At 52.2% G+C, this 27,094-nt stretch overlaps 1 protein-coding gene and 1 pseudogene across 3 annotated transcripts; one reads left to right on the plus strand and one right to left on the minus strand.

Moving 5' to 3' along the window:
* On the plus strand, positions 1 to 7,160 carry SLC25A10 (solute carrier family 25 member 10). 3 transcript variants are annotated; one of them, XM_081576283.1, is made up of 12 exons: positions 1 to 296; positions 431 to 623; positions 2,202 to 2,321; positions 2,867 to 2,981; positions 3,061 to 3,109; positions 3,342 to 3,383; positions 4,234 to 4,277; positions 4,419 to 4,489; positions 4,737 to 4,829; positions 5,113 to 5,190; positions 5,734 to 5,790; positions 5,881 to 7,160. In XM_081576283.1, the coding sequence occupies exons 2-12, from the start codon at positions 540 to 542 to the stop codon at positions 5,980 to 5,982; spliced, it is 855 nt and encodes a 284-aa protein (XP_081432409.1). In that variant the 5' UTR covers positions 1 to 296; positions 431 to 539; the 3' UTR covers positions 5,983 to 7,160. The 3 variants fall into 3 exon arrangements, with proteins under 3 accessions (XP_081432409.1, XP_081432406.1, XP_081432408.1); XM_081576280.1 differs by lacking the exon at positions 431 to 623 and having other exon boundaries at positions 4,737 to 4,848; positions 5,105 to 5,190; XM_081576282.1 differs by lacking the exon at positions 431 to 623.
* Positions 6,895 to 26,296, minus strand: LOC145542945 (large ribosomal subunit protein uL1 pseudogene; annotated as a pseudogene).
* Positions 26,297 to 27,094: the final 798 nt, after the last annotated feature.

A 27,094-nucleotide genomic window follows, 5' to 3' on the forward strand; every position in this document is an offset into this window, starting at 1 on the left:
GCATTGGTTGTCGGCGGCTAGGGCGGCCGGCGAACCTTTGAACGTGCGGCGGGCGGCTGCGAGGACCGGGCCGGATTGGGCCAGGTCGGGCCCGGGAGGGGCTGGAGCGGGGCTGGGCCGGCGTCTGGGTTTCACAGGCTGGGTCAGGGCCGGTACCTGCGCTCCTTGGCAGCGGCGGCAGCGGCGGCGGCGGCTCCCGGGCCATGGCGGACGAGGCGCGCGTGTCGCGCTGGTACTTCGGTGGGCTGGCGTCATGCGGGGCCGCCTGCTGCACGCACCCGCTGGACCTGCTCAAGGTGAGCACGGCGTGGGGAGGGCCTCGGGCCGCGCTGTCGCCCCCGCCTGGAGGCCCTGCGTGGAATGGGCGGCAGAGGTGCCCCTTGGCCCCAGCTCTGCTGCCTGTGTGACCTTGGGCTGGTCTCCCTCCCAGCTCTCCTGAGGGTGGTTCTCTGTGAACGCAGCTGTCGGCACCCCGGCAGGACCACGCGCTCCCTCTGCCTAGTGGGTGCCCACCAAACACACCGGTAGACGGAGGAGGGATGTGGCCGGCACCCCTGCTTTGGGCTACTTCCTCCTGGGAGGTGGATGAGCATCTGGAAGCCACGATCCCAGCCTGCGTGCAGGTCCTGCCCAATGAGGGTGATTGTTTCTTCCATCGAGAAGCAATCACACTCTTTCTACATTTTTTTAAAAAAAAAATGCGTATGGGGCAGAATAAAACAGAGTTTCTTTGTCTCTGAGGCAGACCAGTTTTTTGCTGCTTTCTCACCACAAACAACAAAGAAAGGCCAGAAACTCAAAGCATATTTTGGCAAGTGGGCCCTGGGCCATGGTACCTGGGCTATGGTCTTGCGGAGGCTGTTGGCAAGAGCGGTCACTTGGCCATCCCCTTCCTTACTCCCACCCAGAGCAGCCTGAAACCCACGCTGACCCCCTTGGAAGGATTGGCACCTGTGTTCTGGGCTGACCCAACCATCCCTCAAGCTTCGACCTGGCCACCAGGAAAGGCAGGATTAGTAGACGTTGGGGGTGGGGCTGAAACTGGCAGCCCCTCCAGCATTTCAGAGATCTGGGAGAGTCCTGTGTGGCTCCTGGTAGCCGCCAGGGCCTGTGACGTGGCCTGGCCGAGCAGGGCCAGGTATTAAGGTGCTTTTGGTCTGTAGGCAGAGGAAACCTTTCTCATGCCTGCTTTGTTTTACTTTCTAGGTGCCCATGCAGGTCCCTGTGCCCTCCTCCCCCCTCCCCCCTCCCCCATCACAGGCCCTGGAGGATCAGACTGACTGTCTGCCCGGAGGTAGAAACAGCTTTCAAGGACTCTTGGAGCCTTCTCTGGCCCCAGGCCAGCCTTTTCCCTTGTCCAAGGCTCCTTTGGGCGTCACTGCCCCTTGCCCTACCCCCAGGTGTTATTTTGCTGCAGCGTGGGGGTGGGAGTCTGGGAAGTGGCTGGCCACAGGAATGTGGCCGCCCTCTGGCCCAGGGAGCACATGGCCTTGGGCTGGGCTGCAGCAGGCAGTGTGGGCAGCCATAGAGTTTTTAATCTCTCGGCGTTGTCTTTGGGAAAAAAAAGTATCTTAAAGCTCCTTGATCTCTGCCCTTGCCCCACGCCTTGGCTGAACCCTCACAGTGGCTTCTTGCTTGCACAGGGTGCTGCTGCGTGGCCACCCTGCCCCCAGGCTCCAGGCCCTAGGTTCCCAGCTCACAGCCGAGAGAGACTAAGGCAGCAGAGTCAGTAACTTGCCCCAGCGTGTCCAGTCAGGACGTGTAGGACCTGAGAGTGTGGTGCAAGAATGGACTTGGAAATGCCCCTCCCTCTGGGTGCCCCATGGAGCCCCACCCACCTCTCCCGAGTCCCCTGTTTCCTCAGGACATCTCTGAGTCCCTTAATTCTGTCCCTCTGCAGAGGCTACCAAGTGGGGCTCTAGAGTCTCCCAGTGCCCTCATCTAAAGGATGGGGCTGATGACTCCGCCCCAGGGCAGCTAGAATTGCGCTCCCATATTGGCTGGCGTTGTCTCCCGTGAGGTGATGGCCTGGAACAGAGCTTGGCGCCAGACGCCCCTGCTGGTGCCTTAGGGGGCTTCAGTTTCCTGTCTCTCAGTATGGGTGCTGGTAGCACTTGTGGCAAAGGGCTTCAGAGCAGAGCTGGCCGGGGCAGGCTCCAGGTGGGGTGCAGCTCTGAGCCGGTGGGACCCCTCCCCCACAGGTGCACCTGCAGACGCAGCAGGAGGTGAAGCTGCGCATGACGGGCATGGCGCTGCAGGTGGTGCGCTCTGACGGCGTCCTGGCGCTCTACAATGGCCTGAGCGCCTCCCTGTGCAGACAGGTACCTCTGGGGGGCCCCATCTCCCAGGGTAGGGAGTGGGTGGGGGCTTACGGCCAGTGATCCCTTAGATCTTGATCCCAGAGCCCACTGTCAGCCCACGGAGGCAGAGGGGTTGCTGGCCTCCCTCCTGCCCACCGTAGATGCCCTTTGGCCTGGAAGCTACTCTCTCATTCTCAAGACTGCTTACAAGAACAGAACTACAAGGCCTGGGGGACCAGCAGCCCCCCGGGGTGGGCACAGGGCATGGCTTTGGCTTTGCGCAGTCAGCCCTGCTGGCACAGCTGGCCCGAAACCTACACCTACAGATGGGGAAACTGAGGCTTGCAGGGATGTGGTGAGGGGTGAGGAGGGTGTGGGGCCTGGACTCAGCCAGCCCCAGGTTTTTGAATTGTCTCAGCTGCTTGCTGGCTGTGTGGCCTCTGGAAGGTTCCTGGGTGTCCCTGTGGCCCACATGATGATGTCTGTGCACCGGAGGGCCAAGGATGTGGGGTTGCCCAGCGCCATCCTTCCTCCTGCACCCTCTGAGCTGGGCCCCTTCTCCCCAGATGACCTACTCCCTGACTCGGTTTGCCATCTACGAGACCGTGCGGGACCAGGTGACCAAGGGCAGTGAGGGCCCCCTGCCCTTCTACAAGAAGGTCTTGCTGGGCTCCATCAGCGGTGAGCAGCCGGGAGGGAGGGGGTGGTGCAGGTGAGGCAGGAGGCATTGCCAGTGGTCATGTGTTGGCTGTTGTGCCAGGTTGCATCGGCGGCTTTGTGGGGACCCCTGCGGACATGGTCAACGTCAGGTCAGTGTGGCCGTGAGGCCAGGGTCTTGCTGTCCCCCGGCGGGGCCAGGTTGGCTCACTAGGGTCTCAGTGTGTTCAGCCTAGAACATGTCGCTCAGATCTTGGGGTCCAGGGCTCTGGAGGGTGGTGCTGAGCCTGTGGTGGGCAGCCCTGGGCGGAGCCAGCTGCTCACTCCCGCTGGGGTCTGTGGGGTGTTTGGCCCTGACCCCCTGAACTCTCTGCTCGTTTTCAGGATGCAGAATGACATGAAGCTACCCCAGAATCAGCGCCGAAAGTGAGTCGCATGGTGTGCCCAGGGGTTTGGGGGCCAGGGCTGAGAAGACCCCTGAGCAGCTCTGCGGGACCCAGTGGGGACTCCCACAGGTTACCACACCTGTGGGGTCACGTGGAGCAATGGGGCGGCTGGTGGATGTTGGAAACATACATTGTGAGTGTCTGTTCTGGAATCCCAAGGGGGCTTGCAGCATCTCTGGGTCCTACCCCTGTGGGAGGACCCAGGGTTGGGGGCCGGACTGGGAGGTGGGCAGGGGCTGGTCACTCTCTGCTCCCTCTTGCACCTGTACATGCTTCACAGAGGGTAAGTTAGAAGCTTAAGTGGTCTTCAAAAGGGTTTGGGAGCTGGGTGGTTGTTTCTGTGATAAAAACATCGTATTCTATGAGATCTAAGACGCCGTGGGTTCTGAGGCCTTGTTTATGGACAGACACTGTAGTTAAACCCTGGGCACCAGCATCAGCCAGTTCAGGGAGAAGTGTGGCCCCAGGCGATCCCATTGTCCACTCTCTGGCCGGAGCATAGGCCATGGGGAGGGCAGGCTGAGTAGGTTGGGAAGGGGACCTGGCAGGGCGTCCCATCCTCCTGCCCTCAGTAACAGCCTGCAGGCATGACCAGCCTCGGAGCTGGCAGCTCCCCAGCGAGGGGTTTTCCTGTGGAACGTGGGGGATCTTCAGGCCCTGAGGTCCCCTGAGCAGAGACCACTCTGAGCTCTCAGAAAAGGCTGATGTCCTCTGGCCCTGTGATGCTTTGGGTTCCTCCTGGCCTCTGATGGGGGCATGGCTCTTCGTGGGGAGGACCTTCCTGTGGGAGCCTGTGGTCAGGGAGAGCCTCACTCTTTGTCCCCCGGCAGCTATGCCCACGCCCTGGACGGCCTGTACCGTGTGGCCCGAGAAGGTAAGACAGGAGATGGGGGCCTGGGGCAGCCTCCAGGTGGGACCCAGTAGTGGGCCTGGAGAGAGTCCTGTCAAGGATTTGGGGGGAGGTTGGTGGGGGGGCTTCGGGCTGGGCACCCAACCTCTCCCCTTCCCTCGACAGAGGGTCTGAAGAAGCTGTTCTCAGGCGCAACCATGGCGTCCAGTCGAGGGATGTTGGTCACCGTGGGCCAGGTAGGACTTCGACTTGGGGTGGCACTGTCAGGCAGCATCTGGGGGTCGGGGGCCTGGAAGGGGCACTAACACGTTGGGCTGCGGAGCTGGGCTCAGGCAGGTCTGGGCTTCGTCTGTCCGCCCCAGTGTGGTGCCCGTAGATGACCCACAGAGCAGGTACTTGGTCAGTCCAGCTGGTGTCATTGCGGGCCCCATCTGCTTTCCCCTGAGCTGTCCCTTGTGTCCTGACCATCCCATTTCCTAACAGCTGTCCTGCTATGACCAAGCCAAGCAGCTGGTCCTCAGTACGGGCTACTTGTCCGACAGCATCTTCACTCACTTTATCGCCAGCTTCATTGCGGTGAGTAGTGGGGAGTCCCTGACCAGCCTTGGCAGCTGGGGGCGCCTGGGCGGAGCAAGGGCTCAGAATGGTGGGAGGCTTTGGCGAGGGTGGTGGCTGCCCCTCTCGGGCTCTGTATTAGTGGGAGGAGCCCACGGATCCCCAGAGCCCAGGCTGGGACTGTTCCTGTTGTCCCCATGGCCCTGGGGACACCTCCTGGGGGTCCATATGGGCCTGTGAAGGGGAGGTAAGGGGTGCCCACCTGCCCTCCTGGCAGACCCATTGGTGACAACTTGCCCTCCAGGGTGGATGTGCCACATTCCTGTGCCAGCCCCTGGATGTGCTGAAGACCCGGCTGATGAATGCCAAGGGCGAATATCGGGTGAGTGGGGTCCCCGCCCTGCTGCTGCCAGGTGAGCCTGTGTCCCTGGGCTGGGGTACAGACAAGGCTGTGTCCCTCCCAGTTGCCATCAGGCCTGCAGCCGCCTGGGCCCCGAGTGTATTTGTAAGTCAGGTTCTTTGACATGGTAACAGAGGCAGCCTGGTCACAGCAGGGCGGCAGGTCCAGCGCCTGAGGCCAAACACCTGTCCGGGGCTCCCTCCATTACTCATGGTATCCTCTGTGTCTGTGGCAGCCGCGCAGGAACCATGGGTGCCTGGCGGGCCAGCCTGGCCCTGGTGTGCTTTTAAATTCTAGTTCTGCCTGGCTAACGGGCGAGGGCAGCCCTTGACCTTTGTGCCCACCAGCCCTACCCCCCCGTGTTTACCTTTGAACTTTCAGGCCTGCTGCTCTGCACACTTACGCCCACTATCAGTGTGACTAGCTACTGGCACTGGTGGTGGTGGTGGGGTGAGGTTGTGGGCGTTCCTGCCTTTCAAGAAGCAGCTTTCTATTTTATTTCATTATTTTGTGTTTTTTTTGCAGGGTGTTCTGCACTGTGCCATGGAGACAGCGAAGCTGGGGCCACTGGCCTTTTACAAGGTTCGGCAGGGGTGGGGCCGGGGCAAGGGGTGTAGGGTGGGGAGCTGTTCCTCCAGGGCTGTCTTCATACTCCCCTCCTTTCTCCCGCAGGGCCTCGTGCCTGCTGGCATCCGCCTCATGCCGCACACCGTGCTCACGTTCGTGTTTCTGGAACAGCTTCGCAAGCACTTTGGCATCAAAGTGCCATCCTGATGTGGTGGTGGGAGCAGCTGGGTCATGCCCAGCCCCCAGCACTGGTTTATTCCAGAGTCCCAGAGGGTTGGCAGCTGAGCACTGCCCTGAGCCCAGCACCTGCCCACTGTGCTCCGGCCCCCTCCTCCCTGGCCCAGGACCCCCACCCCGGCCTGCCTGGCCAGCCCAGTGACCGTTGTCCCCTCCCGAGCTGCTGGCTTCACCTCCACCTCCCGCTGCCACTGCTGACTCTCCCGACCTGGTGTCTGGCAGCGCCCTGTGCACAGCAGTGACTCCCTCGGAGGGTCTGGGCCCCGGGTTGGGTTTTCTCTCCCCAGTAGGCAGTTAACCCTGCAGTTGGGAGGGGTGGGCTATCCAAGCTTTTAGGATCTGGGGTCTCCAGCCCCTGAAGTCTCTTCCTTTCATGAAGCCCAGGGCCCCCAGCAGGTCCCACTGAGGAGCCGGGCGGCAGAGTAGGGGGTGTGAACCCCCAGCACCGCTCATCAAATGACTGTGCACCTGCACTTTCCTCCCAGGAGAGGGACCATAGCTTTCACGACGTTCTTTAAGGTAGCTGTGCCCCACAGCTGCCAGGGCAGGACAGAATGAGTACCCAGGAGGAAGGGCCTGCGTGTGACCCTCAGGCACCCCACCCACCCCTCCTGGTCCAGCCCACCCCACTGGCTTTAGCAAGTGAAAGTCGCTCAGTCACGTCCGACTCTTGGCGACCCCATGGACTATACAGTCCATGGAATTCTCCAGGCCAGAATGCAGGAGTGGGTAGCCGTTCCCTTCTCCAGGGGATCTTCCCAACCCAGGGATCGAACCCAGGTCTCCTGCATTGCAGGTGGATTCTTGATCAGCTGAGCCACCAGGGAAGCCCAGCTTTAACAGTTAGTTTCACCAAAACTTTTCAGCACCAGGAGGCGGCTGCTATCTTCGGGGAGTGTGCAGTGACCCCTCGGGGCTCCCTGAGCGGGAGTGGCACGCCCATGGGGCTGTCTGCACAGTGGTCACCTGCAAGGCCTCCAGTAGCCGGTCAGCCAGAATGCCCAAAGCAGCCTGCAAATGAGGCTGGGGGCTGCATCCGTTGGCCTCCCCCAGTCACGTGGGCACTGTGCCACTACCCCGCACCCCCAGCAAGTGGCCAGGGGTCACATATCGCCCTGCAGGGATGTTAATAAAGGACGGTGAAGTGCTGAGTCTTGTTCTGCATCCAGGCCCCTAACTAGTCTGCCTCGTGGTCAGAGCCTGTGAGATCCTCCTTTGCACCTTCCAAAAAGGTCTCTAGGGTTTATGGACAGGCAGGGCCCAAAGCAGGGGAGAAGCCACAGCTCTGACTGGATACACTGGGATGGCCTGTGGGCAGAGGGCTAGGGGAAGAGCAGGGCACGGGGCTGGTTGAGGGACTGGTCAGTGTTGCAGTCCTGGATCCAGGTCACTGTGGACCCCCCACCCAGGGCTGTCCCTTCCCACCAGTCACCTGCCACTACAAGCCCCCCAAGACAGAGTTCCTGTGGTGGGGGCAGGGGGGCGGTGCTGCTGCCTGGTCTCCCTGGAGGTGCCCCTTGAGTCAGAGCCCTGGCCTTTTGGATGCTGGCCTATCGTCCAGCAAACCCAGATGGGGCTGGCAGACCCAGGTTCTGTGGGCTACAGACCCTCAGGCTGGGGCAGGAGCTAGTGTGAACACAACCTGTGACCTTTTGCTGTCCTGGGACAGGTGGAAGCTGCCCCAGGGCTCCTGCCGCCCTAGTCAGGAAAGAACAGATACACCCCAGGTGGTTCAGACATCAGTGCCTCTGACACCCTTGCCACGAAGCAAGGATACTTGTGGAGCATTTCAAGCAGAATTTTTAAGTCGTGGTTATGGTTGCATAACTCTGTAACCTGAAAATCACTGTATTTCAACAAAGCTGTTACTTAAACAACAAACCACCCATATGCCCACCCGAGCCTCTGCTGCTGCTGCTAAGTCGCTTCAGTCGGGTCCAACTCTGTGCAACCCCATAGACGGCAGCCCACCAGGCTCCGCCGTCCCCGGGATTCTCCAGGCAAGAATACTGGAGTGGGTTGCCATTTCCTTCTCCAGTGCATGAAAGGGAAAAGTGAAAGTGAAGTCGCTCAGTCGCATCCAACTCTTAGCGACCCCATGGACTAGAGCCTACCAGGCTCCTCCGTCCGTGGGATTTTCCAGGTAAGAATACTGGAGTGGGGTGCCATCCTCAGCAGTGAGTTTTCACCAGGCCTGTGTTCTCCAAGCCCTACAGACCCTTTGCCACCACTGGATTATTTGGAAGCAAATGTCAGATGTCCTGTCATTTATAGGTAAGTACTTCACAAGTCTCTGAAAACGGTCTTTAAGAAATTCTAACATGACTACAATAATAATTCATTATACATAAAATGGCCCATGTTACCATCATCACATTTCCTGGGTTACCACGTGCATGTCATTAAGTAGTTGGTTTTGTTTGAATCAAGTCTAGCTGAGATCTACTCATGTCTGTTATGGCCCACGTCCCCTCCTGCTCCTCTCCGCGAGATAAGCCAGGTCCTGGATCCAGTTGCTTCTCCTGTCTGATTTGGCCCCTTCCTCTGTGAATTTCCTAAAACTGGCAGAGAGACCTGGATTACAGTCACATTTGTGGGTGACGGTGCTGGGTGTGGAGTGCAGTTTCCACTGCAGTGTTTGGGCACGAAGCAGCCATCGGCCTGGAAGCACACGTGGCTGCGGGCCAGACTTCCTGAGCCCTGGGCTGGCAGACAGGCGAGCATGAAGCACCCAGAGCCTCACAGAATGGCCGGTCTGGTGTCCCAGCACCCCGGCTGTAGTCTCACTGAGGTGGTTGGAACCCAGAGCCCAGGAAGTAAAGACGGAGGGGCGGGGACACATGACTGGTCGTGGGGCAGGCTGCCACTTCTCTCAGACCCCTGGCAAGTTGAAAACAGCAAATCTCAGAAACGTTGGCCACACAGGGCCACATTCTTTGCCGTTAAAGCTGCTTTGATTTGAAGCATTGGGATCCTCTTACTTCCCTGCAAGAGTGTTCAGGCAGCCTGGGAAGAAGGCATTTCACCAGCCTCTTCCCAGCCCAGCCAGCTTACGTGGCGCTTCTTAGACCAATGTCAGGGGACGAAGGGCCCCATGTGGTTTGGGGGGGGTACTGCAGGGCGGGGTGCAAAGGGTAGTGAAGAGATGCAGTGTTTACTGTGGGCCGTCGGGGAGGGCTTCAGGCACAGTACCTGCCCACCTGCCCTGGAGGGGCCCAGCTTCCTGGATGGGGGCACAGAGGGGGAAAATGAGGCAGGCCAGGGAAAGCAGGAAAATTGGGGCAAGTCAGGGATGAGGCCCTTCCCCAGGGAGTTCTCCACCTGTGTTGGCTCAGAACCAGCCTGAGAAGGCGAGCAAAATAGGAGCAGCCCCACCTGCGGGTCACCTGATTCCAGGTAAGGAAGTGATGGATTTCACGCTGGCAAGGAAGCAAGCTCAGCATTTCATGATTCAATCTCCACCTTTCTTCCTTAAAGAAAGACCATAGTTCACAAAAAGTTACACAACAGGAGCCCATTGTCAAGAAGTTTCAGCAAGGGTGGCAAGACAAGGCAGCAGGGAAAGACGCCTTTTCGACAACAAGACATCCACACGCAGAGTGAGCGTGGACCCTCCCACACACAGGCAAACGTTCCTCAAAATGAACCACACAGCTGAAACTATAAAATGTGTAGAAATGAATGAAGACCACGCAAACGAGAACAAGCAAGGCTGTGTGCTCCGCTTGCTCTAGCGGGGAGGCAGCCCCCTCACTTGCATGTTGGCAAAGCCTCACAGACGGGCAGAGGAGGGGGTGGCTTCATCATGAGATGGGGGCTCAGGTGGGCCCCAAGTGGGAGCTGTGGGCTTGGGGAAGCTGTTGGGGGGCTGACTGGAGGTGCTGCAACCCCTGTGGTTCGTTAGGGGAGCCTACTTGGCTTTCTGGTTGGTCCTGAGTTGGAAGCGGAGGCAGAAATTAGGGAAGCTGGCAGTTATTGGCCAAGTTTGGGCCTATTGCTACAGCGGCTTAGAAACACTTGGCCATGAAGAAACGCACAGGAATCTTCAGAGCAGCGTTTTACTCATTACAACGAACAGGTGGAAACAACCCAAACGGCCGTCATCTGATGAGCAGATAAGTCAAATGTGGTCTATTTGTATAATGCAATACTATTTGGCCATAAAAGGGAGTGAAACGCTGCCACGCTACAGCATAGATGAAACCTGAAAACACGCTGAGTGGAAGAAATCAGTCACTAAAGACCACGTATTATTATGTGATTCCAGCTACACTCCATAGAGTCGCAAAGAGACATGACTGAGCAACTATCACTTTCACTTTTTCATTTGTATGAAGGGTTTAGAACAGGCCAATCCAGAGACAGGAAGTATTGGGTTGGCCAAAAAGTTCATTCAGGTTTTCCTGCCCGATCTTATGGAAAAACCAGAATGAACTTGCTGGCCAACCCAATAGATGAGTGGGTGCCAGGAGCTAGGATGGGGTAGAGTGGGGTGTAGTGGGGTGGGGAAATTGGGAGTCACTACAGATGAAGACAGATTTCTTTTGGGGGTTATGGAAATGTTTCAAATGTAGTAGTATAGGATGGTTGCACAATTCTATGAATAATACTAAAAATCATTGACTTGTACACTTTATTTTTTTAAATATTTATTTAGCCATGCCAGGTCTTCATTTTGGCATGTGGGATCTAGTTCCCTGAACAAGGATCGAATCTGCACATCCCTGCATTGGGAGCATGGAGTCTTAGCCACTGGACCACCCAGGAAGCCCCTGGAATTGTACACTTTTAGTGGAGGCATTGTATGGTATATGGTGACTAAAATTTTATCTCCTTGACCAAACTCTAGCCAGGCTTGTCTCAAAGCCTGCTTCTGCATCAGGCCTAGAAAGACTTGGTTTCTGACAGCTCAAACTGTATCCCAGGGGCAACTCCAGCCCCGCTTAGAGCGCCCACCTGAGGCTGGACATCTCGGGCCTCTGTGAGAACACAGAGGCTCGCTTTGGACAAGTGCTGTTAAGGAATCAGATGGAGTCTCCCAGCCTCCTGCCTGCTTTATAACTGTCTGCTGCCTAACTCCATTGCCTGAGCTCTCAGCCCTCCTGATTCCCATATCCTCACTTTAAAATGCTGATTAGAACCTGTCCTTTGCACTTCAGCATCTGGCTGTATTGATCTCTGTTGTCTCTCTTGACACGTCAGACTGTGTCTCAGTGAGGTTGTCTGGTGCTCCATCCAGCAGGCTCCATCTCTGGGTCAGGAAGATTCCCTGGAGGAGGGCATACATGGAAATGCCGGTCTTCCAGTATTCTTGCCTGAAGAATCCCATGGACAGAGGAGCCTGGTGGGCTACAGTCCATGGGGTCACAAAGAGTCAGACGCAACTGCAGTGACTTAGCGCTCATGCACGCAAGGAACACATTAAATGAGGACTGCCGTGTGGTGCCTATAGGGGCAGCAGTGGTGAGAGTGCCACACTGATGTGATGGACGCTGGGGACTCTGGGGACGGGAGGGCATCTTGGTGATGTGCACACTCCTAAGTACCTGTCCTGCTCCAGCCCAGTTGATCCAGCCCTTGGTGTAATTCTGGATCCTGGGATGAGGCTGCTGGCATTGGGGGCAGCTGGAGATGAGGTTCAAATCTTGCAATCAGCCCAAAGGAGCGCAGAGGGCCAGACGGAGCAGGTAGGAGTGGTGGTGTGGAAAGGGAGCTGACCTCCACCAGCCGACCCGGGGACGAGGCTGGGCCGTCCACGTCTCCCCTGCCTTACCCCCTTGTTACTGAAACTGGTCAGTCTGTGTGTTTATAAATAGTTGTTTCAAGTAACCCATGCACCACAGTACAAATTTGCACACCCAGCAGGGTTTTCGGGGGACAGATTACTTCCTTCTAGCCAAACCCGGGCCCTGACCTCTTCCCAGAAGAACAACCACAACTGCTAGGTCTTGGGTATTTTCCCCACTCTGCTTGAATTTAACAGGGAAAAAAAAAAAGAAAAACGGAAGTGAGGTGGAGGAAATGCCAGTCTTCAGAAAGTATTTATTTTCCACCAGGGATACTAGTTCCCCAAAGAGGATGGAAACACCAAGAAAGTGGAGTCACGCGGTTTTGTTCCCCTCCTACTTCCCTCCTTCTGACACCACCCGCTCCCCCACCTCCTAATTGCTGACAAGCTGGAGGGACCGGAAGGCAGTGGAAGGCACCCAATACAGCACTCAGGGGCCCAGGACCACCTCTGCGAGGCCAGTCTGAGCTCGGCTCCCACAGCTGCCCTCGCATCTCCAGGGGTTGGGCAGCAGTCTGCCTGGACCACCCAACCCGGGAGGTGGAGGGGGGCGGTGTGTATACAGCTTGTCCTCATGGCCACATTGCCGTCCTACTGGTGCTACAAGTCGGGAGTCTGTCCTGAGAGCTCAGACTCATGCTCTGTGGCCAGCAGGACCCCTTCTCAGCTGATGGGAGTGGGACCCGCCCTCTCTTTACCCACACCTGTGACCCTCGAGGACGCCTATCCTGTTGTGTCCCGTCCTCACAGCCTCACTGTAACTGGGAAGAAGAATCTTATATTCTATTACAAGTTAATGGCTAAAGGAATGTTGCCTATAAGCTCAAATTATATGCAATGGCCCATCTCTGGGAACCCTACCTCCCAGGTAATGAGCATTAAGCTAAAATACCTTTGTTTGGCTCACAAGGAACATCCTGACCAGGCCCACCTGCAAATGACGGCAGGGAGAAAGAAATGAACACACCCTCTCCAGAGGTTGATGGGAACCAGGAAATGTCTGACTTTAACTCCCTTCCCATTTAATATAAAAGTAAATCTGAATTCTAACTCAGGCAAGATGGTTCTTTGTGGGGAGGGGTGAATGAGCCTGCCATCTTGGCGATTTGCTGGCTTTCCAAATAAAGTCATATTCCTTGCTCCAACAATTTGCCTCTTCATTACTGGCCTGTCAGGAGGCCAGTAGTACGGGCTTAGACTTGGTAACAACACGATAGTTTTACATCATCGAAGTCTAAACACTCAAGGCTGTGTCTTGTATATCGTTGTACAGAGGTTTTGCCTCCATTCTGTTTGTAAAAGAGCCCTGGTCTTGATTCTGCTCGAGGACACCCAGGTCCCCTCACCCTCCCTGGGGGCCTGGAGGGCCATCCAGTGTCTAGGACCGAGAGGGACTGTCCTGGCCTCCTGGAGGAGGCTGTTGAAGGCCCTGGCCCCTCCTTGGCCTCTCTAGCAATCTTCTTGCTTGTCTGGACTGCCAGGGTTTCATTTCTGGGTGGTCTTTCCCAGAAAGGCTGGGTGGGGCTGGAGGTCTGGGATCTGCTCATTACTTTGGGGCCTGAACCACAGCTTAACTCCTGTAAGCTTCCAGATGCCACCTCCCCTGTAAATGCTGACCTGATTCCCCACCCTCTCTGGGTGACAGCCTCGTTCTGAGTTGAAGCCTAAATAGTTCTTTGGCCCTGAACATCAGTAACAACCAGGATCTATTTGTCTCAGGGTCAACTTGGTAAAGTTCCCAGAGCCAGACATGCCCTTGGTCTGTATATATCAGCTCCTCCACATCCCTGCTTGGCTTCTGCTGTGCCTTTAAGAACATTCTGCCTCAGCTATAGGGTCACCTCTGACCTCTTCTCTGCCCTCCACCTTCCTGAGTCTCCCTGCTTCTAGTCTGTGGCCTTCTGTCACACCCCATGACCTCCAGCCCTTTGTTCCCTCAGCCACCCCTCCACCCCCATGGGTGTGTCCCCTCCTCTTTGAGAGCAGATGGTTTATTGGAGTGATTCCTCTAATTCTCTCTGATGCCTTTTGCCCCACTGGGTTAACTCGCCCCAGATTGAGTGTTTGGTGTGTCCCACACAGGCTGCAGACTTTCTTCTTTCCTTTCTTTTTCTGCACCCCCCCAACTTTCTTTCTTCTGTCTCTGGCACCCTGTTTGAAGGTCATTCTGCCCCTTGTCTGGCCCCTGCCTTATTTCTGGCCCCCCTGCTCTGATACAGTTCAGTCCCTGGGCTCCTGGGTGGCTGCCCTCCCTCCATCCTGGCCCAAGGCCTTCCAGGGGACCTGCCCCAAGACAGTGGAGCCAAGGGCAGAGCTACCTGGCTGCCCAGTCCCAGACTGGTGCCCAGGGTGGGGAGTTCCTGGGCAGCCTCGTGAAGCAGGGCTGTGGCCATGGACCCCCCAGAGGCTCAGGGCCTGTGTCCAGACACCGACTGCCAGGAGCAGAGGCCTCCCTGCCTTCTGTGAGTTAGTTCCTGCTGGCCAAGGTGTTCCAGCTGCTAGCCCTGGGTCTGTAGTGACACAGCTGAGATCTGGCTCCCACAAAGGAGCCAAGGGAGGCCAGTCGCTGACTCCAGGGCCTCCCAGTGGCCTCCCTGTGGTTTGGGCCTCTCACAGCACAGCTACTGGGTTCCAGAAGGACCTTCCCAAGAGCCAATGTTCCAGAAGGCCACTGGAGAGGTCTTAACTGTTTCACTGTCGTGTGATTCGTCCTAACGTGATGAACTGTGCACAATCGCGGCGCACAATTTTAGAAATTTGTGCAGGCAACACACCCTGAAACTGTCACCCCAGGCCAGATTGCAAACATTGCCCCCCAATTTTCCTCTGGCCCCTCTTTGCCCTCCCCATCCTCAATCACTGACAGGTTGTAGATGTCTAGAGATTCATTTCATGGATTTCTTATGGACTTCTATACTCTATACTCTCATATAATGAAAACACATAACATGCTCTCTTTTCGTCAGACTTCCTCGCTCAGCATAAGTGCTCTGAGATTCATATAAGTTGTTCAGGACACATCACACCAGGGACCATGCCGTTGTGTGGATGAAGCGACCTCAGTGTGCTTGTCCACTCACCCACTGATGGACAGTAGGGCTGTCTCCAGTTTGGGGATATTACAAATAAAGCAGCTATGAAAATTTGTTACAGTGTTTGTATGGACATATATGTACTTTCATTCCTCTCGGTAAAAATCACTAAGAAAATGACAAACTGTTTTCCATAGTGGTTGTACCATTTTCACCCACCGGTAGTAAAGGAATTTCAACTCCGTCCAGTGCTTGGTAGAGTCAGATTTTTTTTTTTAGCCATTTTAGTATTGTGCAGTGGGATCTCACTGTAGTTCCAACTTGCGTTTTCCTAATGACGAAATGTGTGGAGCGTCTTTCATAGGCTTATTTATTTGTTATCTATGTATTTGCTTTGGTAAGGTGTCTTTTCAACCACTTTGACCATTTTTTTTTAACAATTAAATTGCTTTCTTATTATTGAGTTTTTAAAAACATAACCTCACCAAGTAATTTCAGTTTTCTTTGTGGGAAGATTTTTATTTTATTTTATTTAAGTATCCACACTACCCCCTCCCTTTTTTTTTAGCCTCTTTGCATGGAGAATATTAGTTCCCTGACCAGGGATCGTACCCTCTCACCTCAGAAGTGAAAGCACAGAATCCTAACCACTGGACTGCTAAGAAATTCCCAAGGGAAGATTTTAAACTAACAGTTCCATTTTTAAAAGAGATCTAGGGCTATTCAGGTTATCTTCTTATTGGTGAGTTTGGCAATTTGTTTCTCAAGGCATTTGTCAAAAGTATTGGCATAGAGTTGTTCATTATATTTCCTTAATGTTCTTTTAATCACTAGATTGATTACTAATCATTCATGTTTTCTAAGTTATGCATTTAAGGCTATAAAGTTTTTCTTCTGAGACTGAATTGGGCTCTATTCCACAAGCTTTTCACCAATAGTGCTCTCTCATATTTATTATACAAAATTTTTCATTTGCTTTTTCACTCAAAAGTCAGTCATCTGAAGGCTCTTATTTTTAAAAATAAGAAAAATCCATAATTATAGCTGGAGACATCACCACCCCTCTCTCAGTAGTTGATAGAAATCTAGCAAATCAGTTGGGATGTTAAAGACTTCAATATTATCAACCAACAGAATCTAACTGGCATTTGTCAGACATTCCACCCACAAGAGCAAGACACAACTTCTTTTCACAAAGAGTTCTAATTGCCATATGCTCATGGTCACAGCAAGCCACCAGGAATCACCTGAATGTACTTTCTGCTAAAATGCCCAGGGAACATATTCCATGGTAGCCAGTAAACAAGCATCAACAGATTTAAAGGATTGAAATCATAGAAATTGTGTCTCTGACCACAGTGGAATCAAACTAGAAGTTTTCAACAGAAAGATAACAAGAAAATCCAAACACTTGGAAACAACACATGTCAAAATCATCAGCAGGTCAAAAGAGGACATCTCAAGGGAAACTACAAAATAAGTTGAACTGAATAAAAATGAAAATACAACAAATAAAATGTGAAAAATATCTGGGCAGCAACAAACACGGGGTTAGAGGGGAACTCATAGTATTAAATGCTTATATGAGAAAAGACTATATAAAAATGCATCTTTCAAATGAAAAAAAAAAGTAAGCTTCCACCTTATGAACTAGAAAAATAAGAGCAAAAATAAATCGAAAGTAAACAGAAGGAAATTCTAAAGGCAGAGACCAATTAAGTTGTAAAGAGACAAAAAAATAGAGAAAATCAATGAAACAGAATACATTTCTTTGAAAAGATAAATCAAAATGACAAACTCATAGCAAGACTGATGAATGGGGACATCACTACAGACCTTGCAGACACCAAAAGGGAGGTAAGGGAATATTACAAACAACTGTAAAGCATAATATGACAATTTAGATGAACTGGAACAAGTCCTAGAAAAAGTACAAACCACAACTTATCCAGTTTAGAATGAATCATGGGAATAGCCCCATCACTATTATGGATCCATAAGAATGGATCATGGGACTAGCTCCCAAAGGTTTGGGTCTTCCAAAGGAAGACCCAACCAGCCCGGGTGGTTTCATGGAGAATTCTACCAAACATTTAAAGAAAAATTTTACGCAATCTCATCCAGAAAACAAGAGGAGGAGATAATTCTCAATTTATTTTGTGAAGTTAGTATTGTCCAGATACCATAACCAAATAAAGACAATACAAAATAAGAAAACAGGAGACAAACTTCTCTTATTATGTAGATGCAAAAACCTACAACTAACATTATATACTTAATAGTGAAAGACTGAATACTTTCCCTGTAAATTAGAACCAGGCAAGGCTGTCCACTCTCACCATCCTTATGCAGTGTAGGATTGGATGGAGTTTCTAGCCAGTGAACAAAGGCAAGAAAATATAAGGCATTCATACATGAGAAGGAAGAAATAAAACTGCCCCTATTTCAGATGATATGACTCTCAATGTAGAAAATCCCAAGAACACTACAAAAAAAAAAAAAAAAAACCTCCTAGAACTAAATTTTCTTTTTGTGTAAAAAGATAGTTGGGATTTTTTAAAGAATGCTATATTCCTAGAAACTAAAATGTGCACTCTCCTAAATAACAGTTGGTAAAGAGATAATCACAATGGAAACTGAAAATTTTTGAATTGCCCAACAATGAAAATATGACACGTCGAAAGTTGCAACACTGAAGGGAAGCTTATAGACTTAAAAGCATTTATCACAAAACTGAAAGGATTAAAAAAAGTATCTAAGTATTCAATTTCAGCAATTACAAAAAGAGCAGAGTAAATCCCAGAGAGCAGAAGGAAGTACCAGAAAGGAAAGAAATGGAAATTGACTAACAAAAACTCAGAACTGGTACTTCAGGGGACTTCCTTGGCGGCCCAGTGGTTAAGACTCTGTGCTCCCAATTCAGGGGGTGCATGTTTGATCCTTGGTTGGGGAACAAAGATCCCACAGGTCATGCAACATAGCCAAAAGTAAATGAATAAATTAACTAATTTTAAAAACTGGTACTTTAAAAAGATGTGTCATGTCATCACACCACTAACATGTCCAACAAGGACACTGAGAAAAGACATGAATCTGCAATGAAAGAGAAAAACATATAAAAGAAATACTAGATATTGAAATTATTAGTGAATCCCACAAACAACTCGATACCAGTACATTTGAAAGGGAAAAAGAAATGGGTAATACTCTAGAAAAACACAGAGAGATGAAATATACTGGGCCCATGACTACTAGCAGGGTTCCCAGGTGGTAAAGAATCCACCTGCCAATGAGGAAGATGCAAGAGACGCAGGTTCGATCCCTGGGTGGGGAAGATCCCCTGGAGGAAAACAATGGCAACCCACTCTGGTCTTCTTGCCTGGGAAATTCCATGGACAGAGGAGCCTGGAAGGCCACAGTCTAGGGGGTCGCAAGGAGTCGGACACGACTGAGAATGCACTCGCGCACACACACACACACACACACACACGGCCGCTAGATATGCCAGCAGAACTCAGCCAGCCCCAAACGGCCAGGACTTGGCCAATACCTGCCAGCTTCCCTAATTTCTGCCCCCACTTCCGGCTCAGGACCAACCAGAGAAAGTCAAGTACACTGCTGTAACCAACCAGATGGGTTGCAGCACCTCCAGTTGGCCGCCCACAGCTTCCCCAAGCCCATAGCCCCCTCTCAGGGTGCACCTCAGCCCCCCTGAGCCCCCCTTTCACGATGGAGCTGCCCCCTTCTCTGTCTGCCTTGAATCTCTCCACATGCAAGTGAGGGGGCTACCTCCCTATCAGAGCGAGGTGAGCACATAGCCTCTCTTGTTCTCATTTATACGGTCTTTGGTTACTGCCACAATGTTTGGCCAAAACTCACACACAAGCACACCAGATATGGCTGGTTTCACAGGTGAATTTTTACTGTGATCGTGGAACAGAAAACTCCCTGTCTTAAAAATTTCAGAGACTTCCTGGCGGTCCAGTGGTTAAGACTCTCAACTTTGAGGGGGAATGAAGAGGGAGAATGGGTTTGACCTCAGATCGTGGAGGACCCCTCATGCTACATGGCACAGCCAAAAAAAAGTCTTAAAAAAATCATGGAAAGCTAGCATGATCTCAACTCCAAAATGAAAGTTAAAAGACCAATCTAATTCCTGATGGTGAATGCAGAAAACCCAAAGAAACTGTTAATAAATTAAAGTCAGCTATATAACAAAAAAATGTTATACCTCTGACCATGTTGGGCTTACAGTGGGATTTCAATGTCAGGAAACTGATGAATGTACTTCCCATTACAGGTTAAAGGAAAACAAAATCCATGATCATCTAAACAGCTGCAGAAAGAGGACTTGAGACAATTGAACACTCATTTGTGATTTTTTAAAAATCGTCTAGCAACCTAGGAGTAGAAGAACAACTTGTTGATCTGATAAACGGCATTGTCTTAAAAAGATACAGTAAAATTAAAACTCATAAATTATGGGAGGAAAGACAGATTTGATCATACAACAATTTTTGGAATTATGCATGGCAAAACATTCTATAAAGAAATACATACAAACATGCACACAACAGACCAGAGGAAACATTTGTAAAGTATATGGAAAAAAGTTCCTAATATACTAATTGCTCTCACAAATCACTAAGAAAAAACCCACCTGATAGGAAAATGGGCTAAGATTGCAAAACTTTTCTGGGCTGTAGACCCTGTACTGGGCTTCCCGGGTGGCTCAGCGGTAAAGAATCTGCTTACGATGCAGGAAACGCGGGTTCATTGGGAAGAGCCCCCAGAGCAGGGCACAGCAGCCTACTCCAGTATTCTTGCCTGGAGAACCCCCATGGACAGAGGAGCTTGGTGGGCTACAGTCCATAAGTTCACAAAGAGTCGGACACGACTGAAGTGACTGAGCACACATATGCAGACCCTGCATTAATCAGGAATCTTTTGATTACGTAGTACAGAAACCTAGTTCAAACTGATTTATGCATGGGGGAATGTACTGACTCACCTGGACATAAGGCATGACTTAATCCAGGTGTGTCATCCATCTCTCTTTCTGTTTCAGTCTGAGTTTCCTCCACATGGCTTCATTCCTGGGTAGTCTCTCCTCAAATCCTGGCCACATTGTGCCAGCTCAGCGTCTCCATGGAGGAAATGAGAGCAGACCTGGGTGACTTCTCATTGCCCCCACCTGAGCCATTTGCCTCCGTGAATCAACTTCAGCTGCCAAGGACAGGCTGGCTGGCCAAGTCTGGGTTTCTAACCTCCCCTAGACTAAGAGTGGGGAGAGAGACCCCCAAAGGGAAACCAAAATACTCTTACCAGAAAAGAGCCGAGGACTGCAGAATGTTATGCGGGCAAAAGGGAGCTCAGCCCATCCCAGTGCTATTTAGAAATTAAAACAGGTCTGGATAGCCTTTTGCTCAAAGAATGTCTTCTTCTACTGAATGATTTGAAACATCTATTGTGTGCTTTTTTTTTTCCATGAAAAAAAAAATTGTATTAGGTTTCGTAATCAATACCACAATCTATTATGTACTTTAAAACACAGAGTACTTGCCCTTCTGGTGCCTCCACACGTGGATTCTAATTAACTAATTGCATAAACGCCATGGAAGCAAAGTAGGAAAGGACTTCTGGGAGCCTGCCTGGGTCAGAGGCCCGAAGAAAAGAAGGAGGGAGGCAGGAGAGCTCCATGTGGAGAACCTGGCGCTTGCCAAACCGCTGCGGTGGGCGGGAGCCTGGGAACTGAGTCCCAGGATGGAAGCCAGTGGGTGGAGGGTGGAGGGCAGAAGGTGGGCCAACAGGGCCTTGGCTATGAGCTCAGACACTGTTAGAGGGCCTTGATCAGGGCTGTGACTGGGTCAGGTGTGGATGTTAAAGGATTCTCGGGGCTGGCAGTTCATCAATTAAATATAGAGTTACCATTGTTGTCATTGTTTAGTCGCTAAGAGTTGCTATCAAAGTGAAAGTGTTAAGTCACTCAGTCATGTCCAACTCTCTGCGACCCCATGGACTGTAACCCACCAGGCTTCTCTGTCCATGGAATGCTCCAGGCAAAAATACTGGAGTGGGTAGCCATTTCCATATTCCCGACCCAGGGATTAAACCCAATTCTCTCACATTGCAGGCAGATTCTTTCCCAGCTGAGCCACCAGGGAAGCCCTAAGAGTTATCATGTTACCTAGCAATTCCTCTTCTGGGTTTATTCCCAAGAGAAATGAAAACATGTGTCCACATGAAAGGCTGTTAAACAGGTGATCACAGCCGCCTTATCACAGTGGCCACAAGTCCCTCTGTGTATGAAGGGGTAAACAAATCGTGGTCCATCCTTTCATTAAAGAGAATGAAATCTTCACACCTGCTAAAACACAGCTACACCCTGAAGACATTAAGCTCAGTGAAAAGAGCCAGACAAATTCATAGAGACAGAGAGTGTATTAGCACTTGCCTAGGGCTGGGAGGGACAGAGGGCTATGGGCTGGGGGCTAGAAGGCAGGAGGTTTCCTTTTGAAGTGATGAAATGGTCTAAAAATTAACTGCGGTGATGGCTGCATGGCTGTGAACACAATAAAAACCACTGAACTGTACACTTCAGATGAGTGAATTATATGGTATGTGAATTATGTCTCAACAAAGCTGTTAAAACAGGGACTTCCCTGATGCCAGTGGTTAAGAATCTGCCTTCCAATGCAGGGCACGCAGGTTCCATCCTTGGTCCAGGAAGCTCCCACAGGCCACGGAGCAACTAAACCCATGAGCCCTAAAACCCACACGCCACAATGAAGAGTAGCCCCCACTTGCCACAACTACAGAGAGCCCGCGAGCAGCAACGAAGACCCAGTGCAGCCAAAAATAAAGAATAATATGTTTAAAAAAAAAAAGTCCTGGCAGGTGAGTTAGGAATGCAGAAGCTAGGTGGAGTGGGGGACCTCTCGGAAACAGATGCAGTCCACTGCTGATTCGGGCCACATACCGGGGGGAGGAGGCCACCACTCTCACAGAAGTAGCATCTTCTCACCCACAACGTGGCCCCGGGCAGAATGACAGGTAGAATCTGTGAGGCTGGGACAGAAGGAGCCCTCCACTTCCCCACCCCACCTGCCATCTGCCCAGTTGTTTTTGTTTTTTCAGTCTGTTGGGTTTGTTTTTTATTGTGAGGTAGTTCAACCCATCTCGAGTATTTTCTGACATAAATTCAATGGAAGTTTCAATCTTGCCTCTTTTTTTTTTTTTTTGGTGGAGTATGGTTTATTAAGCTGTGCCTTAGTACAGGTTGCTGGGGCTTGCCCATGGTGCTTTTAATGGACAAGGCCCTGATGTGCTGCCAACTTTTCTTGAGCAATGACACCAGGAAGTTGACAGCTAAGTGAATGTTGTACACAGCTCATCACCTGTCATCTTCACGCGGCCAATGGCCACTGCCAGACACAGCAGCTTCTTCATCTGGAACTTGATCGTGGACTTCACTTCATCAACTTCGGCCACCATGTCCCCACTGTGGGTCAGCAAGGATGAGAATTTGCCAGCCTTGTTCAGGTCTGGGCCCAGGATTCATGGGATCTGCTTAATCAGAGAGAGACCCTGAAGCCAGAAAGGCGTCATACTTCTTGCCCAGCTTCTTGACCAGTTTCTTACTCTTGTTGAGTTTCTTCAGTGCTTTGCTGTCCGTGTGGGGGATATCCAAGCCTTGGCCTTATCACAGTGCTGCTGGTCCCCCAGGACACATACTTGGGGCGAGGAGTGGACACCACAAGTGGGGCGTTAAGCCTGACAGTGCCTGGGAAGCATTTGTCCTTCTGAGGGTCATAGTTCTTCAGGCTGCTCTGAAGCTCTACCATCTCCAAACACTTCTGGTGCTTGCGCTCTTCCCAGACAGGACGCCTGCACTGCCTTATAGAGGGTGTCTCAGGAGACTGCTGCTCGTGGTTCTGTGAGCTGCGAAAACCAGAAAAGAGTTGCCGCTTTTTTTTTTTATTGGAGTATAATTGGTTTACCATATTGTATTAGTTTCTGCTCTGCTGCTGCTGCTGCTAAGTCGCTTCAGTCGTGTCCGACTCTGTGAGACCCCATAGACGGCAGCCCACCAGGCTCCACCGTCCCTGGGATTCTCCAGGCAAGAATACTGAAGTGGGTTGCCATTTCCTTCCCCAGTGCATGAAAGAGAAAAGTAAAAGTGAAGTCACTCAGTCGTGTCCGACTCTTAGCGACTCCATGGACTGTAGCCTACTAGGCTCCTCCGTCCATGGGATTTTCCAGGCAAGAGTACTGGAGTGGGGTGCCATTGCCTTCTCCGAGTTTCTGCTCTACAATGGATTGAATCAGCTATATGTATACAAACATGCCTTCCCTTTTGGACCTCCCTTCCACCACCACCCCCCATCCCACCTCTCTAGGTCATCACAGAGCACCGAGCTGAGTTCCCTGAACTATACAGAAGGTTCCCACTACTATTTTACACATGGTGGTGTATATTTGGGGCTTCCCTGGTAGCTCAGATGGTAAAGAATCGCCTGCAATGCAGGAGACCCAGCTCCAAACCCTGGGTCGGGAAGATCCCCTGGAGAAGGGAAAGGCAACCCACTTCAGTATTCTTGCCTGGAGAATTCCATGGACAGAGGAGCCTGGCGGGCTACAGTCCATGGGGTCACAAAGAGTTAGAAATGACTAAGCAACTAACACTTACACTTTTTCACTTTCAGTGTATGTATATCAATCCCAGTCTCCCAATTCATCCCCAGTTGTTTGACCCCGTCTCTGTCCCAGCTAGAAAGTCAGCCCCACGGGAGGAGGGCTGAGCGTTTTCTCTGTCTGTGTCCTTCCAGCCATGAGGTCCATCGCGACCAGGCTCAGCTGGGCTCCCTGTGGTTTGCTAAGTGAATGAATGAGTGAACAGATGAGTGAGTGGGCGAGGGAGAAAATAGATGGGAGAAGCAGCTGGGCCTGGGTGGGTCCACTCAGCAGGCTGGTTGCCAAACGGAAAGCTGGCCACTCCCTGAGTGGCCTCTGGGTGGCAGCCTGGTGACACTATGGCCAGGGGAGCTAAGAGCAGAGGTGTAGGGAGGCCCAGTGATGAGGGGGACTGCTGCCTAGCAGGAGCTAACAGGGCTCCCCTTTGCCAGGCTGCCCTCCAAGATGAAAGGATGGTGACCAAAGGAAAAGTTGGCTGGAATGTTTTCCAGGAACAACAATGGTCTAGAAAGTATTAATACAAAACTCCAAAATGCCAGGGTCTAGATCCCATTAAAGCCACCTTTCCAGGGTAAAACCCAGGGCTTTCAGAGAGAGGGCAGCGGCCTGGCCCAGGTGGAAGGAGAACTCAGGTTTCAGGGCAGGGTCTCCTCCAGACCCTCAGCCTTCCTGGAACTCGGCCAGCCTTAGGGACAGGGGATATGATCCAGGTCCATGGCCGGACAGTCCACCAGCCTCGCCAGTGCCCAGTGCAGACTACTGGACTGATGGGAGAGAGGATTCAGATATCAGAGCTTTACTCACGGAGGAGGGGGCAGGCAGGATGGGGGGCAACCCAGGAGGGCTCACAGAGTGCCATGATCAAGCCTGGAAGGGCCAGCGGGGTGACTGGGTGGAGGGCTAGCTGGGAAAGATGATGGAAGGGTGCAAGACCAGACCCTGTGGCCAGTCTGTCCCGTGGGGAGTATCTGTCTGTTCTGATGGGATTCTGCAGCAGGGGATTCCCAGCTGGTTTGGGGGCAGAGTGTGGAAAGAAAACTCTGGCTGCCTTTGGTGAATAATTTTGGGGGTGTGATGGTGGGGTTCCAGTGGAACAAGGGAGGGCTGGGAGGAGAGAGAGCTTCATAGGAAAGCCATTACCCTAGGCCCTGGGGGCACCGGACACGGGGTATGGTGAAGGGGTGCTGAGAGGGGCCTGGTCAAGTTTCCAGTGTGGTCTCCCGGGTCTTTGCATCCTCCTTTCAGCTCCAACCCCCCTCTTCTGCCCTGTGGGCGACCAGCTCCTTCCTCACATAAGCCAACTGGGCCCAGCTTTATTTTCCAGACCCTAGGAGGGTGACCGGGAAGCCCAGGACCCCAGGGGGGCTCCCTCTCTTCCAGCAGCCAACACAGAGCCCCCAGGAGGGGAACTGGAGGACTAGCCACCCTTGCCTACACTGCCACGCAGGGCCACTGCCGGGGCCACACCTGACAGCAGTGGTTAGCTATCTGGGGACACTCTGCACCCTGAGGGGGTGGGGAACCCACCTCCCACAACAGGTCCCAATGTCCAGGCTCAGCCCTGGACCCCATCGTCCCTGGAGGTCTGGTCACTGTGGGCTCTACAGGCCACCCCCTCCAGAGGGTCCACCAAGCCCCAGTGAGGGTCAGGGTCAGGCTGGACCCTAAAGCATTTTGTTTTTCCATCCATTTATCTTTCCAGCCAGCTAGTTGAGTTTCCAACAACTCACAACCAGAAACATCTTTCCTGTTTCCCAATATTAGAGTCGGAAGCAGCAGCCACGGAGACAGGGCCCCAGGGCAGGGGAACATGTCGCCACTTCCCCTCTACTGAAGACGCAGGAAGCACGCTCCCTGGGTGGGTGCCTGCAGGACGCAGCGGAGGCTGAGGGAGGAGCTGGTCGCTTGTTGGAGTTCACGGTTGTCCGTGATTCAGCTGGTGCTGGCGGCAGTCATGCCCCGGAATTAAACAGGGGTATGAACTTGCCGTATGCCTCAGGAAACTCAAACAGGGGCTCTGTATCAACCTAGAGGGGTGGAATGAGGAGGGAGATGGGAGGGAGGTTCAAAAGGGAGAGGATATATGTATACCTATGGCTGATTCATGTTGAGGTTTGACAGAAAATAACAACATTCTGTAAAGCAATTATCCTTCAATAAAAAACATAAAAAATAAATTTTTTAAAAGAGTCAAAAAAAAAAAAAAGGTATGATGTGTACGAGCCTCCCTGCATCTTAAGACTTAAAATTTTTCTCATTGTGGTAAAATACAATAAAATATAACAAGTAATAAAAATATAAAAAGAAAACCCACTTGCAGCAACCAAGACCCAGCAGAGCCAAAAACTAAAATAAATAAATAATAAATATTTTTTTAAAAAAATAGTGATGCTATGAACATGAACGTACACGTATCTGTTCAAGCCCCATATTCAGATCTTTTGGGAATATAACCAGGAGTGGACTTGCTGGATCACATGGTGATTCCATGTCTAACTTTTTAAGGAGTCTGTGTCTTAGGTCTTTAACACTCTGGACGCCCCCAGCCAACAGGGAAGTCTCATGGTTCCCTGGTGTCTTGGTCTCAGGGTCAACTAACCCTCATCTGCAGCGATGGAGATATCTGAGTGGTCTCCTCTGTCCTGGGTCAAGGCTTGGGTCTGGAGTGTCAGGGAAGGGTCACCCACCCTTGACCTTTCTAGGGGATAAAAGTGAAGCAATGCCCTCACGGGCTGCCCACCCCCACTGCCCCAGGACCCTACCCGGTCATCCGTGCCCTCATGAAATCCTCTCTCCTGAGTGCAGACTCAACTTGCCTCTAATAGAAAGTGACAAAGTGACAGGATGTCCCTTGTGAGACTGGACATTAAAGACTGGCTGCCATCTTGCTCCAGCCCTGAGGAAGGAGACGCTGTGTCCAGCCAGCACCCAGCAAAGACCTAAGGACCAGACAGCCATGTTCTGGGGGCCTGGGAGCTCCCTCCAAGGGCTTTCCTCAGTGTTCTCTGTCAGCTGCAGGCCCTCTTGCAAATACCTCCCCCCGCTCTCCTCATTTCCCCGGACTCTGTCATCCTTAGTCTCCCACAAGCCATTCCAACAGCATCTTAGGACCAAGTCCAGGTGTCCTTCCCAGGGTTTGGAAAATGCCCTTATCAATACCTTCCCCTTCCCCAGCCCAGTTCCACCACCCCCTCCAGATCCTCAATAACCACTTCCTCTTCTCCCAGGTCCTGGTGGCACATGCCTGCCTGGCCACAGCTCCCTGGAAAATGATCCATCTCTGCCCATCATCAGGCCACATGAGACTTGCCCCTCGTGATAGTCAGGGGCTTGGAGGGGAGGCAGGCGGACCTGGGGAAGGACATCTACCTGGTGATGCCTGTGTGGCCTGGACAGCAGGAGGCTGGTCTCCTCCAGCCAGGCTTGCGGCCACTTCTGCTGCCAGCAGTTTCAGGAGGTCTGAGTTCTGGGGCTGAGGGTTTCCACCCTGACACCCGATCTGGGTTGCAGGGTCCACCCTCTGCTATGGGTCCTGACATTGGCCCAGGAGACAGTAAAGCACAAACGT

This window comes from Giraffa tippelskirchi, chromosome 3, assembly GCF_054371585.1.
Source record: "Giraffa tippelskirchi isolate mGirTip1 chromosome 3, T2T-mGirTip1v1.2.pri, whole genome shotgun sequence".
Classification (NCBI taxonomy): Eukaryota; Metazoa; Chordata; class Mammalia; order Artiodactyla; family Giraffidae; genus Giraffa; species Giraffa tippelskirchi.

Bases quoted from the DNA above. Each gene is read 5' to 3' on its own strand.
- SLC25A10 (XM_081576280.1), top strand. From the start codon at position 204: ATGGCGGACGAGGCGCGCGTGTCGCGCTGGTACTTCGGTGGGCTGGCG. The intron at 2,322-2,866 runs GTACCTCTGGGG...CCTTCTCCCCAG, and splicing joins GCGCCTCCCTGTGCAGACAG to ATGACCTACTCCCTGACTCG. The intron at 5,191-5,733 runs GTGAGTGGGGTC...TTTTTTTTGCAG, and splicing joins ATGCCAAGGGCGAATATCGG to GGTGTTCTGCACTGTGCCAT.